Below are 18,525 nucleotides of genomic sequence, written 5' to 3' on the forward strand. Positions count from 1 at the left end.
GTACACATATTTCACAAATTAAACCATCATCTGTGAATTTGTACAAATATTTCACAGATATTCACAGCTCTTCAAAGCAACAGATTGTGTGACAAAACTATCGTTAGAGTTGAAAATGCAATGTAAACACATTGCATTTTAGATTATTGCTCGGTACATGAACATTTAAGCGGAAAAGGAAATGTTGTGTGCGCTACGTCATCACACACTGATTTGTATCTGCAACAAGTCAGTTTGGTGGAAACACACCACGAGTGGGAAAATGCGCATCTTTTTTTATTTATGCGGATTTTAGAATATTCACATGGAAATGTGTTGGTCTTGACAGTGGGGAATCCATCCTGTCTGACTGTGCCCATCTTTTACGCAAGGAGCAAAACATCCCTTAAAAATGATATGCTGAACCACACTACTGACATCTTATCATATTCTTATTAAGGTCAGCGTTTCCAAAACTCTAATCTGGGGACTTTACACAGCTGATTGAAATATTCACATGTTGATTATTTGAATTAGTTGTGTAGTCGTGCTAGGGATTTTTTTTTTTTATGTCCAGTTTGTCCACCCCTTGGGGTTCTCCAGGTGTTTGGGAAATACTGCTATAGGTCCTTTGCTGAGTCAGCAGTCAGATCAAACAGCTCAGGAAGGGCCTGAAAGAAACGGGAGCTTGACTAGTGGGGAGATGCAGTAGGGTCAAAAAGCAGCTGGTCAGTGGTAAAACCAGCCAAGCGGGGTCCTGGTGCTAGGCTGACTCAGAATGGACAGCTGTGTGGGAATAGTAGGAATATAATAATAATATTGAGTTTGATGTCAACTGGGCAGCACACACCACTTGGTACATAGAACAAGACAATTTCAATAGCATCTTATTAAGCTATTTGATCAAACTTATATAAACAGGAGTCACTCAATAAAAGGAGGCAAGAGGACCACATGCTGGAACCCAAGCCAATAGCACACAGTTGCACTTCCTGACAACTTTTTTAACTCCTTCCCTGTGTGTGTGGATGGATGACGGGGAGTGTCAATGTGTGTGAATTGGTGCATGTATTGTTTCTGCCCTTTTAATGTGCCATCATTATGCAGTTTTACACATTCAGAAGGTTGATCAAGTTGTCACAGGTTTGGTCATGTCATACTTCAAAACATTGTCTTCAGAACAATTTTGGGGGATTATCTTGAACCATCATCATAACATGACCTGTGCATTGTCACACAATTACACCCTCACGTTATTATTGTCAGGTTAATACCTTTTACCATATGAGTAGAGTAACTTGGCCTTTTATTTAACTGGTAACATTGCCCATCCCTTCAATCCAACAGTGCAACACAATACAGAGAGGGATTGAACTAACATTAATCAGACACGGAATGCATGTATTGACTAGGAAACACCATATTCATGTAGCTAAGGATGCATAACAAATGACTTGGCGAGCTAAAAAGCAAGCCTACATGGAGCAGAAAAACACTTATCAGCTCATGTTAAATGTCTTACCTCCGCACCAGTCTGGAAAGAGTGCTTTGGAATAGTGCCAATGCATCAACTGCGCTGTTTAGTCCCTGAAAGATCACCAATTCAGGATTTTAAAACTGAGCGGTTCTTCATAATTGACACATTTCTGATTAAACAATGACCTAGTTAATGTTAGTTTAACTTTGGTTGTTCGCATGAACACCTGACGAGATCCCCTGCTAGCTATCGGTAGTGTCCAACACTAGCTAGTTAGCTAGCTTGACTAGTGGGCTGATGTCAAAAGCACACACTCCCATTGCATGCCCCAATGGTCGAATTTAACATTAATTCTAAAGTAATTTGTTGAACATAAACTCAGTAAAAAAAGAAACGTCCCTTTTTCAAGACCCTGTCTATTAAAGATAATTCATAAAAATCCAAATAACTTCACAAATCTTAATTGTAAAGGGTTTAAACACTATTTCCCATGCTTGTTCAATGAACCATGAACAATTAATGAACATGCAACTGTGGAATGGTCGTTAAGATACTTACAGCTTACAGACGGTGGGCAATTAAGGTCACAGTTATGAAAACTAAGGACACTAAAGAGGCCTTTCTACTGACTGAAAAACTCCAAAAGAAAGATGCCCAGGGTCCCTGCTCATCTGCGTGAACGTGCCTTAGGCATGCTGCAAGGAGGCATGAGGACTGCAGATAAGGCCAGGGCAATAAATTGTAATGTCCGTACTGTGAGACGCCTAAGACAGAGCTACAGGGAGACAGGACGGACAGCTGATCGTCCTCACAGTGGCAGACCACATGTAACAACAACTGCACAGGATCGGTATATCCGAACATCACACCTACGGGACAGGTACAGGATGGTAACAACTGCCCGAGTTACACCAGGAACGCACAATCCCTCCAACAGTGCTCAGACTGTCCGCAATAGGCTGAGAGAGGCTGGACTGAGGGCTTGTAGGCTTGTTTTAAGGCAGGTCCTCACCAGACATCACCGGCAACAGCGTCGCCTATGGGCACAAACCCACCGTCGCTGGACCAGACAGGACTGGCAAAAAGTGCTCTTCACTGATGAGTTGCGGTTTTGTCTCACCAGGGGTGATGGTCGGATTCACTTTTGTCGTCGAAGGAATGAGCGTTACACCAAGGCCTGTACTCTGGAGCAGGATCGATTTGGAGGTGGAGGGTTCGTCATGGTCTGGGGCGGTGTGTCACAACATCATCGGACTGAGCTTGTTGTCATTACAGGCAATCTCAACGCTGTGCGTTACAGGGAAGACATCCTCCTCCCTCATGTGGCACCCTTCCTGCAGGCTCATCCTGACATGACCCCCCAGCATGACAATGCCACCAGCCATACTGCTCGTTCTGTGCGTGATTTCCTGCAAGACATGGCCATGGCCAGCGAAGAGCCCGGATCTCAATCCCGTTGAGCACGTCTGGGACCTGTTGGATCAGAGGGTGAGGGCTAGGGCCATTCCCTCCAGAAATGTCCGGGAACTTGCAGGTGCCTTGGTGGAAGAGTGGGGTAACATCTCACAGCAAGAACTGGCAAATCTGTGCAGTCCATGAGGAGATGCACTGCAGTACTTAATGCAGCTGGTGGCCACACCAGATACTGACTGTTACTTTTGATTTTGACCCCCCTTTGTTCAGGGACACATTATTCCATTTATGTTAGTCACATGTCTTTGGAACTTGTTCAGTTTATGTTGCAGCTGTTGAATCTTGTTATGATCATACAAATATTTACACACGTTAAGTTTGCTGAAGATAAACGCAGTTGACGGTAAGAGGACGTTTCTTTTTTTGCTGAGTTTAATTTGTTGGTAAATATACATTATACGCACATTTCATGGTTGTTCTTTATTATGGATAAATGAGACACTTTGCTTCACTCTGCGCGTCACAGCCGACTCATTTGTGGATTGCAATACATTGACAGGCGGAATACCGATCCACAAACACTTTTTGAATGTGCAAATTCCACAGTTGTAAATGTTAGGGATTTCTGAACAAATTGTAGTTTTATTTGTGAGCTATGTTGAATATATTTACAGATCGATTTATTCATGACTTCATGACTATTCATGACTTTTTACATATTCACGGATTATGGTTTAATTTCCTTAATATGTTTGACGTATTCACAGATGATGGTTTATTGTGACATGTTTTTACATATTTATGGATTGTTTTTTTCACAAAATATTTGTAGAAATTCATCATCAGTTTTATTTGTGAGTTATGCTGAATATGCAGATCGCGGTAGACATATTTACACAATAAAGAAACAAATCTCACTCCATAGTCCACAACTAGAAAACCAATGGCTGATACATTTGTAATCAATTCTCTCATCATAACTGCTGACATTTTGTCATAAAAAAAACATTTTCCAGTTACAAATATTTTGATGTCAGTCAAAAGCAAGAGTCGAATCAATGCAGGCCACAGTTAGCATTGAGTTTCCAATTAGTTATAATGTAAACACTTATAGTGCTGTCAAATGCACAGTAAACTACAGCGTCATCTTTTGGATTTGTGTAACCTAAAGTAGCAGGTGTAAAATAAAATAGTTTGTGCAACAATACGCTTATCCTGTAAGAATTTGTTTTAAACATGTCATACTTTATTTGCAGATAAATTCATTATTATTTGAGCATGTTATCTCCAAGCCTGCACTTTGGTTCGCAAGACACTGAAATGCATTGTTAACCTTCTGATCATACATTAAGAATCGTTATCAAAACAACAATAATGGAGCCTTATGTTTGTCAATAGCTGTCAATATAAGTCTCTTGTCGACATGATTCATACAAAGTCAGAATCTAGCCTAAGAGAGAACATACAGTTTAAGTCGGAAGTTTACATACTTAGGTTGGAGTCATTAAAACTCGTTTTTCAACCACTCCACAAATTTCTTGTTAACAAACTATAGTTTTGGCAAGTCGGTTAGGACATCTACTTTGTGCATGACACGGGTAATTTTTCCAACAATTGTTTACAGACAGATAATTTCACTTATAATTCACTGTATCGCAATTCCAGTGGGTCAGACGTTCACATACACTAAGTTGACTGTGCCTTTAAACAGCTTGGAAAATTCCAGAAAATGATGTCATGGCTTTAGAAGCTTCTGATAGGCTAATTGACATCATTTGAGTCAATTTTCTGGTGTACCTGTGGATGTATTTCAAGGCCTACCTTTAAACTCAGTGCCTCTTTGCTTGACATCATGGTAAAATCAAAAGAAATCAGCCAAGACCCCAGAAAAACATTTGTAGACCTCCACAAGTCTGGTTCAACCTTGGGAGAACTTTCCAAACGCCTGAAGGTACCACGTTCACCTGTACAAACAATAGTACGCAAGTATAAACACCATGGGACCACGCAGCCGTCATACCGCTCAGGAAGGAGACGCGTTCTGTCTACTAGAGATGAATGTACTTTGGTGCGAAAAGTGCAAATCAATCCCAGAACAACAGCAAAGGACCTTGTGAAGATGCTGGAGGAAACCAGTACAAAAGTATCTATAACCACAGTAAAACGAGTCCTATATCGACATAACCTGAAAGGCCGCTCAGCAAGGAAGAAGCCACTGCTCCAAAACCGCCATAAAAAAGCCAGACTATGGTTTGCAACTGCACATGGGGACAAAGATCGTACTTTTTGGAGAAATGTCCTCTGGTCTGATGAAACAAATATAGAACTGTTTGGCCATAATTATCATCATTATGTTTGGAGGAAAAAGGGGGATGCTTGCAAGCCGAAGAACACCATCCCAACCGTGAAGCACGGGGGTAGCAGCATCATGTTGTGGGGGTGCTTTGCTGCAGGAGGGACTGTTGCACTTCACAAAATAGATGGCATCATGAGGAGGAAAATTATGTGGATATATTAAAGCAACATCTCAAGACATCAGTCAGGAAGTTAAAGCTTGGTCGCAAATGGGTCTTCCAAATGGACAATGACCCCAAGCATACTTCCAAAGTTGTCGCAAAATGGCTTAAGGACAACAAAGTCAAGGTATTGGAGTGGCCATCACAAAGCCCTGATCTCAATCCTATAGAAAATTTGTGGGCAGAACTGAAAAAGTGTGTGCGAGCAAGGAGGCCGACAAACCTGACTCAGTTACACCAGCTCTGTCAGGAGGAATGGGCCAAAATTCACCCAACTATTGTGGGAAGCTTGTGGAAGGCTACCCGAAACATTTGACCCAAGTTAAACAATTTAAAGGCAATGCTACCAAATACTAATTAAGTGTACGTAAACTTCTGACCCACTGGGAATGCGATGAAATAAATAAAAGCTGATTCTCTCTACTATTATTCTGACATTTCACGTTCTTAAAATAAAGTGATCCTAACTGACCTAAGACAGGGAATTTTTACTAGGATTAAATATCAGGAATATGAAAAACTGAGTTTAAATGTATTTGGCTAAGGTGTATGTAAACTTCCGACTTCAACTGTACATAGAGAGAACATAAAAAGGCAGGTAACAGAACAACAAAATTGTTGCTTGAGTGGAATGAGAACAGCAAATGAGATTAGGAAAATACTTGTGCCTGCCCACAATTGGTACAAGCATATTGCCTTATGCCACTGCCTCTTAAGTGTTTACAATGAAACCTCTAATTTGTTTGAGGCCATAATATTGGTGATAAAAATCCCTAACATGAACATACAGTAGACATCTGATAAGCACACATTGAGCTAAGATAAGGTCAATTTCATAATGTTGACATACCACAATGCATGGAAACAAACGTAACCCTACTGATAATAAGAACAAGTATGCCTAAATAAGTCCACGTAGACCTAGTTTTTCTACCAATGGACTTGAGATTACACATGATTGGATTTGCCTTCCAAACGAAATACAACAGAATGAATGAATATTGGACATGTACTATAGTATAAAATCCTTGATGAAGGTGGGAGGGAGATAGGCTTTCGGTCTTCAGATGTTACTATTCATCCCCCAATTGGTCTGCATCCCCCGACACTGAAATGGTGTAATGCCAAAGCACACCAAATCTCAAGTGCTCAGCCTTGCATGCAGCATCAGCAAAGATCTCCTGTGGAAAAAGTAATCTTGTTCCCAGAAATGTTTATGACTATCATTATCATGAGACCACAGGAGGTTGGTGGCGCCTTCATTTGGGAGGACGGGCTCGTGGTAATGGCTGGAGTGGAATTAGTGGAATGGTATCCGATACATCAAACACACGGTTTCCAGGTGTTTGATGCCATTCCGTCAGCTCCGTTCCGGGCCATTATTATGAGCCGCCCTCCCCTCAGCAGCCTCCTGTGCATATGAGACGCAAACAAACAAAACAATCCCAGAAGACAGTCCATGTGTTATCAAATGCACTTGGATTCCCATCTCGTCTCATCCATCCTTCTGTGTACCTTTGCACTGATGTTGAGTGTTAAAGTGGTGAAGGAAATGATTCTTTCTGGTAGTGTGCATCTGTAGTATAACGAGTTGCAGCAGCTTGAGGAGGCACCAGGGCCCATGGTTTCCAGTTATTCGCAGGTTATTTTGCCATCAAAGCTGGATAGAGCGATGGCAAAGGCCTGCACCGCACACATGGGGTAGCTATAGTCCAGAGTGAAGGCATCATCTGCTACTCGTCCAAACTGCATCACAATATAGGCCTCTACAAAAAGAAAAGAAATAAAAACAATGCACACACAAAAGTTTTACATTTACACTTTTGCAAAAAAACTCCCAGAAAATATACTGTATTTGGGAGCTTTGTGACTTTATTCAACCTTATTCACCTTATTTTGTTCTTGGAATTTCATCCACCGGTATTGTATCGGATAGTTACTAGAAATAAGCAATATGTAAACAATGTTATGATTATGGATAATGATTTTTGGTTTGAGGCTCTTCTCACCATCTTTGCTGTGGATGATCTGAAAGTTCTTGATGGAGGCCTGTGTGACCCTGCCGTTGAAGTTCAGCACATGTGACGCCGTGTCGTCGTTCCATGTGGGGGTCTTGTTGTGGAGTTCGATCAGATTGTCCATCTTTCTGTTCTGGAACTTCATCAGCAAACCGTTGTTGTCCTGAAGAAGAGGGATGTGGGAGAAACGCAGCAGCGTGGCTGGTCACAAGAACAATATGGACAACGAGGAATGTTGCGGTAAAAGGAAGTCATCCGATGTACTACGTGGCCTCCTGCAAAGATCGTTCATTCAAGACCTTTAAATAATGACAATGGTGTTGTTCATCCTCATCCATAACTCAGGCAGAATGACATCTGTACAACAACGGTTTGCTTACTCTGCGAGGTCGGATGGGAACCCGTTCACTGTCCTTGCCCATCCCTGGGATGATGATGGTCAACCTTCTGGGGCCCTTTATTCCCAAGACATTCGTTTCCTGTCGGCAAAAGGTCAGAGCGATACGCGGAAATAGGAATTACATTGTTATGGAAGTTGGGAGTCCACCATTTATCAATTTAACATAACATTTTCAATCATAACAATCTTATATGAACATTCTTTGAAGTACCTATAGCCCATTTACTAACCCTTTGTAACCCATTAAAGAGTCATTGAATGGCTCAACTATACAGAAATAATTAGCAGTTTGTAAACTACTTATAAACCTTCATTAAAAGGTACTTCAATGTAGATGTCAAAGCCTTACATAAATGATGGCTGCTAGTTCTTGGCGAGCATTGGACATGTCTGGTAGAGCTCTGTCTGGATGCAGAGCATTGTCAAACACTGTGAACTTAGTGCCCATCATATTGGACCTATGGAGGGTAAATAATCAATCCATGAATGCAACGAGCTTATGAAATGCATGATTCCAGGTGTAATACTATTTATTTTATAGACAAGTTACAGTTTTGATCTATGACTACAGGTTACGGATACCTCAACTTTCCAATGAAATTTTCTCCACCCCTAGACAAGTCTGTGGGGTCAATGGAGATGAGGTAATTGGAGGTTGTGCTTTTCTTTCGTTTTCTCCCAGACAGTAGAAAGACCTGTAAAAACACAGAATAAATCTCCTGGACAATGATTCCTCAAATGCATATCATAACGTAAATCCACAACTTGGTTTTAAGCTCACGTTGGCTCCATCTCAGATTGAGATTCATTTTGAAACCAAAACCTCAATAGCTGTGTGTGACTCATCTGAAGCCACATTTGTGGGTTATAATACATTGACAGACAGAATAGAGATCCACAAACCCCTAAATTGGACCTCCAGGAGTGCCTCACCTTCTTTTCATTGTCGAGGTGGAGATAATATGTGGGGTACAAGCCTTTGTCCATGCCCCTCTTGTCCCGGGTCATCTTGCATTTGACCGTCACCCCCTGCTGGGCTGGCTGCAGGACAAACTCCTCCAGGCTGTCAAACTCAATGTCCGGGGATGGAGGCCTCTCCTCCTGGATGTGGGACAGAAAAAAACAGGATTATCAGTAGGTTAATTTATACATGGCTCTATCTACATTTTCATCCTCTCTCTCCGCCTTTTTCTTAAATGCATTGGAGAAGGTCAGAGGGGAGAGAGCTTAGACTTTCTTATCCAGCGTGGTGATGAGGCAAGGAGTAATCTTTTTGGAGCCCTGATCAGAAGAATGCAGCATTGTATACTCCACTTCACAAACCATCACTGTGCAGTAGCAACATTGTGACCTAGGTCACGATTCAATCCATATCGCAGAAGTTCAGCACTAGAGTGCGTTTAAAATGTAAAAGGTAATTTCTGATTGAACCGACATAGGCAGCATTTACAGTCAAATTTATATTGTGCTATAGTGCTGAACTTATGCGATACGGATTGAATCGAGACCCTAGTCACTAAACAGGGATCGGCAGACACAAACCTACCTTCTTCTTCTTCCCTTTTCCCTTTTTCTTTTTTGTCCCTTTTTCTGCCTCAGAGTCAGAATCGTCACTCTCTGATGCTTTGGCTGATAGAAAAATAAAACATTAGGAAAACTGGCAGGAAGACACCCAAACACTGGGGCTGTATTTAATTTAAACAGAAAACACTTGCCTTTCTTCTTCTTCTTGTCTTTGTCCTTGTCTTTACCCTTATCCTTGTCCTTGTCTCCCCCTGCTGCGAACATGGATGCCGGGTTGGCGTTCTCCTTCTTTTTTGATTTTGACTTGCTGGACTTGGTTTCTGGTTCACTGTCATCACTATCAGATTTGGCTGCTGGTTTTAGAGAATGCACTCCAGGTTATGATCATATCTCAGTGTGCCTACAGTGCTGTAACATTATTGCAATGTGTTCTCTTCCAAAATGGGTGTGGGACACAAATAATACATGACGATGGGTTAGAGATTTTCAACCATCAAATCGATCATTATTTATCCCTAAAATTGCAGCAGTTTAAAATCAATATGTAAAGCTAGTGTTAACACTTACCTTTCTTCTTGCTCTTGGAGTCTGACTTATCCTTATCTCCATTTACACAGAACAGAGAAGCCGGTTCCTTTTTCTTGGTGTCTTTCATCGATTTTTTGTCATACTCTTTGTCATCTGAAAAAAAGGCGTGAGACAAAATTACATCTCTCAGCGATGCCATTTTCTTACCAGTGCTATACAAAAAAATAGTTACATCTGAAACGTGTTTTGTATTTTTGTATACGTTTTGCATTCTGTCTGCTGTGTAATGTGCAACAGCTTGTTTGGTGCTGACAACGTAAGGCTGTGCAGGACTAGTGTTTCCTTTCACTCAACATTTCGCAAAGAAATCTCCTACCTAATCCCCTTAAACCAGGTCGTATTTTTGTTGTTTTAGTAACTCCTATACATCTGCCCACCTTTACCTTTGGATTTCTTCTCCTTGCCATCTTTGTCAGAACCTTCTTTTGTGGTCTTTTTCTTTGTCTTTTTTTGTGGAGTCTCTTCCTCGTCATCATCTTCTTCTGTATCTGAACCTTGAGCAGAAAAGGGGACTTTTTTATTGGGTTTGAAATAAATGTTGACGCTTCAACATGCAGTTCACGCAGAGCATCATCTCAGTTATATTGCCGACTGCGTACCTTTCTTTTTCTTTGGCACACTTTTTGTTTTCTTCTTTGGCTCGTCTTTCTCTTTCTCTTTCCCTTTCACTTTTTCCTTTTCTGTTTTTTCTTCGTCTGGTTTCTTTTTCTTGACCTTTTTTCCACCTATTTGACCCCCAAAAAAACAGAATTGAGAGATGACCTCCAAAGAAATTAATATATTTTTGAGCGTTAGCCATATTTATTCATCACATTTGGATACTGCACACTATCTCAGATAGAAATTATTTATTTGTGGATCACCAGCATTTTGCCAAATTTTTAAACAATCATTTGCGTATGTCTCATTTGAAGATATGTCCTTTAAACTGTGCAGAGCAGTCCGTACTTTGAACAGCAGGACTCTCTTCTCCAGACAGCTCTTCGCTCTTCTTGTTCTTGCTCTTTTTGGGCTTGGCATCGGCACCATTGGTCGCTGGGTTGGCTGACTCTGCCTTCTTCTTTGGCTTATAGAAAGCATTATCTGCGGGAAGAAGAGTCAGAGAGAAGACAAGGAGAGGAGAGTGGGGAAGACACCGGAGAGAGATGACACAGCTGTGCAGTAAGAACAAAATCCTACGTTTAAGATCTACTGTATGTGTGTAACAGCCTTTTGCATGAACCATGCATTTACACTGAGTGCACAAAACATTAAGAGCACCTGCTCTTTCCATGACAGACTGACCAGGTGAATCCAGTTGAAAGCTATGATCCCTTATTGATGTCACTTGTTAAATCCGCTTCAATCAGTGTAGATGAAGGGGGGAAAACAGGTTAAAGAAGGATTTTTTAAGCCTTGAGACAATTGAGACATGGATTGTGTATGTGTGCTATTCAAAGGCTGAATGGGCAAGACAAATATTTAAGTGCCATTGAACAGGGTATGATAGTAGGTGCTAGGTGCACCGGTTTAAGTGTGTCAAGAACTGCAGCGCTGATGGGTTTTTCACACTCTACAGTGTGTATCAAGGATGGTCCACTACCCAAGGACATCCAGACAACTTGACACAACTGTGGGAAGCATTGGAGTCAACATGGGCCAGCATCCCTGTGTAACACTTGACACCTTGTAGAGTCCATGCCTCGATGAATTGAGGCTGTTCTGGGGGCAAAAGGGGGGTGCAACTCAATATTAGGAAGGTGTTCTTAATGTTTTGTACACTCAGTGTATGCCAATAGTAAATGTGTGCGCAGGAGCATGAAGATTTTAGTGACTTACCATCCAAAAGACAGTAAGGTGCAAGCAGAAATGTATGGAGACAGAAACAAGTAAAGCACTGTACATTTCAAATCACACTTCTATAAATACAGTATACTTGATTATCCAATATTATATATTTTTACTACTGTCAAGACATTCTCTTAAAACCGATTCGTTTTCAAAAAGGAAATAGTGGCCAATTCATTAATGTCTACATTTGGAACAGATGACAATCATTATAATATTCTAGGTAATACTTTCTATATTATGTAACCCGCCCTTCTGACACAGTGACCTAACAATCAGGCATTAGTCACCTGCCTCAATAACAAACATGTCGTGTCACATCCAGTGTTAAAAAAATGAAGTTACATTATTATAATGTAGTAGTAGGGCTTTAGAGTAATTAACAAAGTCATATCAACTACACAAGGCTGCTGGGGGGGGGGGGGGGGAGTATTGAGAGGAATGCTTCTGTACATTAGAATCAATGCACATATAATTACAATTGGCAGATATTTTCTTCTCGTTCTTAAAAACACTCTTGTGCACTTCCACATTGTGCAGTTGGAAGTGCACCGAACATCACACCAACTCTATTCAACACACAAAGGACATTCAGCTTTTCTCCGAATCAGTCTTATTCACTTGCTCTGGTATTATGTCAGTCAGCCTCCCACTACTCCCAGCAATCCCTTTCATGGGACAACTGACCGGAAACCAACTATCACCACACCACTCCACACCACACCACAGCATCCCCCAAAAAACTGGAATAAGGTCAGCCACTGTGATTCTGTTCGTTTAAACACTGACTGACGACGGAGTGCAGCGATGGATGGCCACAGTAATCCGATTAAGATGTGGCGCTATTTCTGTCCTCACCTCAGACAAGCTGCCATTAGCGGCCTGCAGACAAAGCGGTCATCTTGGATTTTTTTCAAGGGAAATCTGAATATGTCCATCAAATAGATTGTTGGTTGTTTCATGAATGACAGTCAACATTGACACCCCCCCCCCCCCCCCCTTTCCCACATCACAGCAAAAATGTTACCTCACAAATGTACCAGAGCCTCATCACAGCCCAGTGGCCAATTCTACATAACCATCAATACGCAACAGACACCAACTCAGTGACCTTGCTGTTAAAGTGCGATTGGAGGTGTAATAGTTCGATCGCTGGCCGGGTGATACCAAAGACTGTAAAAATGGGACCTGATGCACCTCTGCTTGGCACTCAGCGTTAAAATGATAGATTGGGGGCCTTGTGATAGACTCCCATCCAGAGGGTGTCCTTTTAAAAGAAGCTGCCTCACGCTACGAAACAGGAGTTAGGCTCCTGTCCTGCTCCTGTGAGCAAGGGCTAATTACACAACAGGCTGGGGTAAATCAGCCACTTTAGAACTGTAACAACACCACAGCAGCATGCTCAATCACTTGAGTATTCTGTTTAAATAATCTGATTACTGGTAAACCGGTTTTCTATCCACTGAATTGTCTAGCAATCAAGAGGGCAAGTAATTTAATCTGTAGTCATCGTAAACACCATTACAGTATATCTGAATGAATCAAAATGCTATATGAGAAATGTTATAACTTTATAGGACCCATCGCGAGTATTCCTTCTCTCTAGCATCCTTTCGACAAGGTAAAGCCCCTCAAAACAGTTTCGATAACGTTACCTTCTCTCCAGACATTGTGTGGCCAGTGACTTCAGCTCTAACAATCTACAAACTCCTCTTTTCCCTAAAAGTTCTTAGTTTAAAAGGATGAAAAAAAGAGGCAATTCAACACAATGGAGATAATAAAGAGAGTGGGTAGCCTTGGACTCAATGGCTCGCAATCAGCAGAAAGTTGCTAATAGGATTTATGTGTAAAGCCATCTGCTCTTCAAAGACAGAGACACGTCAACAGGACGAACCAACATGGCATGGGAGAAGGGGGAGGAGGTGTGTTACGTGTACACAGAGGACAAACACAGGTCCGTTATACACCTGTGGTGACACACCCCCCGTGAATGTAATGGTCGATGTGACTCATTACTAACCAACTTTGACTCAGACACAACACAGGAACTAAACGATGCACACACACACACACAAATAGACATGTAAATGGACAACAAGTGTCTTAAAAATGTACGCAAAGGCACACCCAGCTACCTACTGTAGGTATCTTTTTGTATTTTAAAACTTGGTATGATAGACTTTTACCTTATGTGGAGTGGACACATCTTGACTTTGAGACCTGTGGAATCAATTTTAAAATAGCATGACACTTTTTAATAATTCTTTTTTTCAGACATATGTTTTGGCAAGACATATATGACATTGAGATGCATTGAGCTGACATTATTTATTATTATTCGCGAAATAGTGTAATGTCTGTTCTACACTATGTATATCTGTAGCATTGCACCCTCCTGAACACACCCCAGCAGAGGATGTTTGGTGCCAATATCTGGTAACAGTTTGTGGGAACTGGGCATACAGTAATCACCATGCCTGTTAACAGGATAACTTTTTATTCGAGTAGGGTCTGCACACTCAGATGCTCCAAAATACAGTGCCTTCAGAAAGTATTCACACCCCTTGTCCTTTTCCACATTCTGTTGTGTTACAGCCTGAATTTAAAATGGATTCAATTGAGATGTTTTGTCACTGGCCTACACATACTATTCCATAATGTCAAAGTGGAATTATGTTTTTTGAATTTTTTACTAATTAATTCAAAATGAAAAGAAGAAATGTCTTGTGTCAATAAGTATGCAACCCCTTTGTTATGGCAAGCCTAAATAAGTTCAGGAGTAAAAATGTGTTTAACAAGTCATATAATAAGTTGCATGGACTCACTGCAATAAAAGTGTTTATCATGATTTTTGAATCACTACCTCACCTCTGTACCCCACACATAGAATTATCTATAAGGTCCCTCAGTCGAGCAGTGCATTTCAAACACAGATTCAACCACAAAGACCAGGGAGGTTTTCCAATGCCTTACAAAGAAGGGCATCTATTGGTAGATGGGTAAAAATAAAAAAGCATACATTGAAAATCCCTTTGAGCATAGTGACGTTATTAATTATATTTTGGATGGTGTATCAATACACACAGTCACTACAAAGATACAGGCATCCTTCCTAAGGAAGGAAAACCACTCAGGGATTTCACCATGAGGCCAATGGTGACTTTAAAACAGTTACAGAGTTGAATGGCTGTGATAGGATAAAACTGAAGATCGATCAACAACGTTATAGTTACTCCACAATACTAGCCTAATTGACAGTGTGAAAAGAAGGAAGCCTGTGCAGAATAAAAATATTCCAAAACATGCATCCTGTTTGCGACAAAGCAAAAGCACTGAAGTAATACTGAAAAAATGTGGCAAAGCAATTACATTTTTGTCCTGAATACAAAGTGTTATGTTTGGGGTAAATCCAATACAACACATTACTGAGTACCACTCTCCATATTCTCAAGCACAGTGGTGGCTGCAACATTTTAAAAACATATTTTCACTTTGTCATTGTGGGGTATTGTTGGTAGATGGGGGAGAGAAAAAAAGAATATATTTAATCCATTTTGAATTCAGTTTGTAACACAACAACATTTGGAGTAAGTCAAGGTTTGAATACTTTCTGAAGGCACTGTATATTAAGACATGCTCTTACCTGTCGTCTGTCCAGACGTCTCTGAGGGTTTCCTTCTGGAGAGGCATGAGTGTCCTGAGGAGAGGGGTAGGAATCATAGAAGGAAAGTGGTTGTGTTTGAGGAGTGGATGGTTGTTCTGGACATATGTCAAAAAGGAGGGAAGAACCCTACTAAAGAACAAATTAAGAAGAAAATCACGTTATTTTCATTTGTAAGCCTACGATTTCAAAATATGATCCCTTCATCAATGTAATACATTGATTTACAATAAGTGTTTTTCAATTGAAATGGTGGTGCTTAATCTTAGTGGGCTCCCGAGTGGCGCAGCAGTCTAAGGCACTGCATCTCAGTGCTAGAGGCGTCACTACAGACCCTGGTTCGATTCCAGGCTGTATCACAACCGGCCGTGATTGGGAGTCCCATAGGGCGGCGCACAATTGGCCCAACGTCGTCCGGGTTAGGGTTTGGCCGGGGTAGGCCGTCATTGTAAATAAGAATTTGTTCTTAACTGACTTGCCTAGTTAAATTTTAAAAATCTTACTTTATATGTAAATAAAGTCACATGCATGTACACACACACGTAGGCAGACAAACATAGGCAGGGATCTAAATTCAAATGTTTCATTGATAATACTGGTGCTCCCAATTAAAAATAAAATTATAATAAAAAAAAAAAAAATGTTAGGCGCACTACATGCAATTTAGGGGCACCAGAAAAAAAAAATATATTTATAAATCCAGTTTCTTTCTTTCTGTGGTCCCAAATGTTTGGATATACTGGTAAAGTTAGCTAGCCAATGAGGTAACATGACTGAACAAAGTGTAAACAAATGGTTAGCGATGCGCTAGTAAGTTTAGAACTGCCCACGACATGGTTTATGAATGGAAAATGCGGTCTCGGGATCCGCTATAGGAAGATAAAAATGTTGCGCCGGCAATTGTGGGTCAGATCTTTTGACCTGGTTGTGCTAGAAGCAAGCCGGTTTTCCCTGTAGTAATAGTGCAACCATGACGCTATCAAATATTTTTCTCTAGGGCACCCGGAAACAACGGTACAGCGATGCCTTAGCATTACAACAATTATTATACGTAATATTGTTTTCCTAGTCGCACGGTGCTCCCAAAATACAACTCCTGGTCACACAGAAAAATATTTCTTCACATATGCGACCAAATTGGTCGCACTTTAGAGCCCTGAACACAGGCATAAACACAAGCTCAGACTCACACATGCATGCACACACACGTATGTACCTTTGACTGGCTCCAAGTAGGTGCTGATCAATGGATGTGCTCTGTGCTGTGGTCAGTGTGGTCTCCCCTTAGCCCACCACTGTGTGACTGCCCACAGGGGTTCCTACTGATCCCGGCTATGTGTCCTACTGATCCTGGCTGGTCATATGACCACTTCACTAAAATGATTGTCTACAGAGCAACAGGTCTCCTCAACTCCACTAATCCACTCCACTCTATTCCACTGCACACTACTACTACTACCTCTTAATAGGATTACCCACAAAGGATAGTCCTCTCCACCACTACTTGTTAATCAGATTGCCAGCAGGGCAACCTGTCCCTTCCACTACCACCCACCCCACCAGGACAAGACAAGACATCCTGACCAAAAACCCCCCCACCCCACCCCACCCACTACACTACGGTTTACCATAATCAGCTCTACACCATCTGGGGACTTTTCAATCCTTTTTTAGAAGAAAGAGGGAGATCTGATAGGGTTGGATTGTCAAACTCTATTATAAGAGTGCCCTAACCGGACCAGGATAAGAAAAGACCGATTCAACATACATTCTGGTATATGAACGAGAACCAGTGTGTGTTTACCATTGGTGGAGAAGTGGTGTTTCAGGATAGTGCAACAGTCATATGAAGCATAGTTGTAGTTCCTACTTTCTACCACCAGATGCCGCTGAATATCAGTAGACCACACGTGTTGCAGGAGCCAGTGATACCACATGGGGGCGCACATCAGACTTATGAGAGATTCTATACAATCATTTGAGTATACAGCCATTTTAATCGATTTTACGTTGCAGCTAGATGTTTTGGTAAGCATATTGCTTGATGATAATGTGTTATTCATTGTAACAATGTGTACTTACATTGCATTTAGGCTACACTCACTGTTGACTACAGTGTAACTACACAGGTTCTATTTTCACGATTTTTATTCGTTGTACTATTTATACAGTCAACTGCGAAATGATTGGCATCTTTGATAAAGATGAGCAAATATGACTGTATAAATAAATTATACAAATACTGACTATTGTATGCTCCAAAAGGTTTTTATACAATAACAATTGCTCAGAGAGAGATTTTGTGAAGTAACACTTTTGTTCTCTCAAAAAGATTGAGGTAAAAATGATTGGCATCCCACTTTTCAATACTAATGATGAAGTAGTTGTAATAATGTGTTGCTCGTGGTAATATTATTCTTAGTAGTTTTAGCAGTATTCGTAGCATAATCAGTTGTACTGTAGTTGTGATAGTATCACTTGTACAGTATACAGCCCACAGGAGGCTGCTGAGGGGAGGATGGCTCATATGGTGCGAATGGAATGGTATCCAACACATGGAAACCATGTGTTTGATGAGTTTGGTACTATTCCATTGATTCCGTTCAAGCCATCACTATGAGCCTGTCCTCCCCAATTAAAGTGATTCAGCCCTTACGGTATACAGTGCTGTAGGCCACATGCAGTATACATCTGCAGACTGCACCTGTCTGTGTCTCAACAGTAAATCAGTATTCAAGCTATTGAATGAAAGACGCCTCCTCCCTCGCCTCTCCTCTCCGTATGCCCATCACACTGGCCAGCCCGTTGCCTGTTGAAAGAAGTATAGACTAATAGCTTTGCTGGCATTTCTGTAAACCCTTGACAGTAACACAGCACTTGGCAGACGGCCTAAGGCCAATGACCTCAGGGCTGGGGAGAGGGTGTCAAGATATTAAAGAGACAGTACACCAAGCTGACTGTAACTGAGGGATGTGGTGCTGTGTGTCTTCACAACAATTGTACATATAGACCTATTGTTGTTATCAAATGCATGACTACAACATGCTGAATGTGGGATGGGATGGGGGTAAATGTTGCATCCAAGAATGAAAAATAGCCAAGACATAACAATAAATGCTAGT

The 18,525-nt window shown here is 41.2% G+C and overlaps 1 protein-coding gene across 1 annotated transcript; it reads right to left on the minus strand.

Annotated features, from left to right (window-relative positions):
* Window positions 1–3,700: 3,700 nt before the first annotated feature.
* LOC139535418 (tubby-related protein 1-like) lies at window positions 3,701–16,940 on the minus strand. The gene is made up of 15 exons (XM_071334812.1): window positions 16,620–16,940; window positions 15,386–15,439; window positions 13,929–13,962; window positions 10,864–10,981; window positions 10,515–10,640; window positions 10,299–10,409; window positions 9,895–10,008; window positions 9,519–9,680; window positions 9,350–9,432; window positions 8,737–8,904; window positions 8,386–8,498; window positions 8,153–8,261; window positions 7,784–7,882; window positions 7,395–7,566; window positions 3,701–7,151 (listed from the first exon to the last, which is right to left on the minus strand). Exons 2-15 carry the CDS (start codon window positions 15,430–15,432, stop codon window positions 7,018–7,020), a joined length of 1,590 nt encoding a protein of 529 aa, XP_071190913.1. The 5' UTR covers window positions 15,433–15,439; window positions 16,620–16,940; the 3' UTR covers window positions 3,701–7,017.
* Between the last annotated feature and the right edge of the window lie 1,585 nt (window positions 16,941–18,525).

Source organism: Salvelinus alpinus, chromosome 12 (genome assembly GCF_045679555.1).
Source record: "Salvelinus alpinus chromosome 12, SLU_Salpinus.1, whole genome shotgun sequence".
In the NCBI taxonomy this organism is placed as follows: domain Eukaryota; kingdom Metazoa; phylum Chordata; class Actinopteri; order Salmoniformes; family Salmonidae; genus Salvelinus; species Salvelinus alpinus.